This window comes from Monoraphidium neglectum, assembly GCF_000611645.1.
Source record: "Monoraphidium neglectum strain SAG 48.87 unplaced genomic scaffold scaffold00250, whole genome shotgun sequence".
Lineage (NCBI taxonomy): Eukaryota > Viridiplantae > Chlorophyta > Chlorophyceae > Sphaeropleales > Selenastraceae > Monoraphidium > Monoraphidium neglectum.
The window spans coordinates 21,207-22,854 of record NW_014013378.1 but is presented as its reverse complement, the minus strand read 5'-3'; the positions used below and the strand labels follow the sequence as shown (position 1 = coordinate 22,854).

At 58.7% G+C, this 1,648-nt stretch overlaps 1 protein-coding gene across 1 annotated transcript in view; it reads right to left on the bottom strand.

Annotated features, from left to right (window-relative positions):
- The window catches only part of MNEG_2268 (hypothetical protein), a gene marked incomplete at both ends in the record, with an annotated part of 1,836 nt that extends 1,523 nt beyond the window's left edge, over positions 1-313 (bottom strand). The window contains 2 exons of the mRNA XM_014049256.1: positions 69-161; positions 305-313. Of these exons, the coding sequence (XP_013904710.1) occupies positions 69-161; positions 305-313 (102 nt within the window). The remainder of the gene's footprint in view (positions 1-68; positions 162-304) is intronic.
- Positions 314-1,648: the final 1,335 nt, after the last annotated feature.

The following is a 1,648-nucleotide window of genomic DNA, read 5'->3' as shown; positions in this document are numbered from 1 at the left end:
GGGGGGGGGGGGGGGCGCGGCGCGCTGCAGGTAGCCGGGGCGAGACTTTGTGTGACGGCGCTGCTCACCTCGCAGCTCTTGCCGCGCGCGCCCTCGTGCTCCAGCTCGCGCACGCACCCAGTCTGCGCGCCGCTCCGCTTGGACGTAAAGTAGCGGTAGACCTGTGGGGCGGGATCCGATAGCCCAGGTGGGGCATTCGCGCATAAGATCCAAATATGTGAAAGGAGGATTTGTTGGGAGGCGCATGGTTGCAGGGGTATAGCAGCCAGGAGGGTGCAGAAGGGTCGCATGCTTGTTGCTCTACCTCGTGCATTCTTGCGGGGGCTAGCTTGCCGCAGGCGAGCACAGTCAGCAAGGCCAGCAAAAACGCTGCGTGGCGGCATGCCAATTGCTGACCAAGCAGCGCCCATGAGAACACATATACACACCTCCCAGCATCTGCGCTTCTCCTCATCATTGGCGAGATCAGAGCAAAGCTCGAGCAGGTCCTGTTCTGCACGACCGAGGACTTGAAGCTTGTGTGCACCCAATAGCTTCTCCATGGGCTCCTGCGACAGCGTAGCCCTCACGCACACGCGGGGTCGTTCCCGCACTCGCGACAACGCCGAGATTGCCGGCCCAGGTTTCACAAGCAGACTGAAAGCCATCGAGGCGTGATTTTATTCTTGTTATGCGGTGCTGTGTGGGACCGGCGAGGGATGTAGGGTGTTCTTTGCAAGCTGAGTCAGCGTAGTGTCGGAGTAGTGATTTTCAGCTTTTTGTGATCTTTGGCAATTTGAAAGAAGCGTGCACTGCAAGCCACATGCACGCGCAGCACGAGCGCGGCGACGCGATCCCGCCCAATCGAAACCCCTGAGTCGGGATGACAAAGAGCTGCAGCACCCTGTCGACAGGCGAGGTGTTGCGCTGGCCAAGCCATTGACCATGCGCCTGATTCAAACTTGGGTCAGGGATGTACACACACCGTGATCGGCCTGCCTGCAGGTCCCTCTGAATGCCTAGGGGATTGCCTCAGACAGCGGCCTTTCAAGACTGATGAGTACCGGTATGGCCCAAATTTTGTAGGCCTGGCGGACCCGGCATACTGTAACCAACATGAAGTGGACAGGCCAGCTGTAACAGCAGCTGCTGCAGTTCAACATAGAATCAGCGCGATTGCTGTTGAATGACTTGAGCGGCAGCAGTGCAGAACAGGTGCAGACAGCGGCGCATGACTAGCCCACGACAACAGCAGCCCGACAGGCCTGTGGACCACCGCTGTCGCTCGTTGGTATTGCTACGTCATCTATTCCGTGAGTTTGTTCCACGCGTATTCTGCCGTACGGTATACTGCGCCGATACTTCGCTCCAACGAGCTTGAACAACCTCCCGGCGGAGCACATCATGCTGCTTGCTGCGTTTGATGATGTGGGATGCTGATGTTCCATCATAGTTCCAAAAGACCAACAGTTGGCGCCTTTGTACCTCGAGCAGTCAAGATCGACCAACAAGCAGCCCACCTAGGGGCGCGGCAGCCTGAGTGATAACTCAATCCCATAGCGATCGGCGTGAAACTCCTGATTTTTGGAGCCACGCGCGCCTTAGGGCTCGGCGGCTAAGCGGCAGCGCGTGCAGCAGGACACCCGTCAGCTGCACCGAGTGTCGGCGG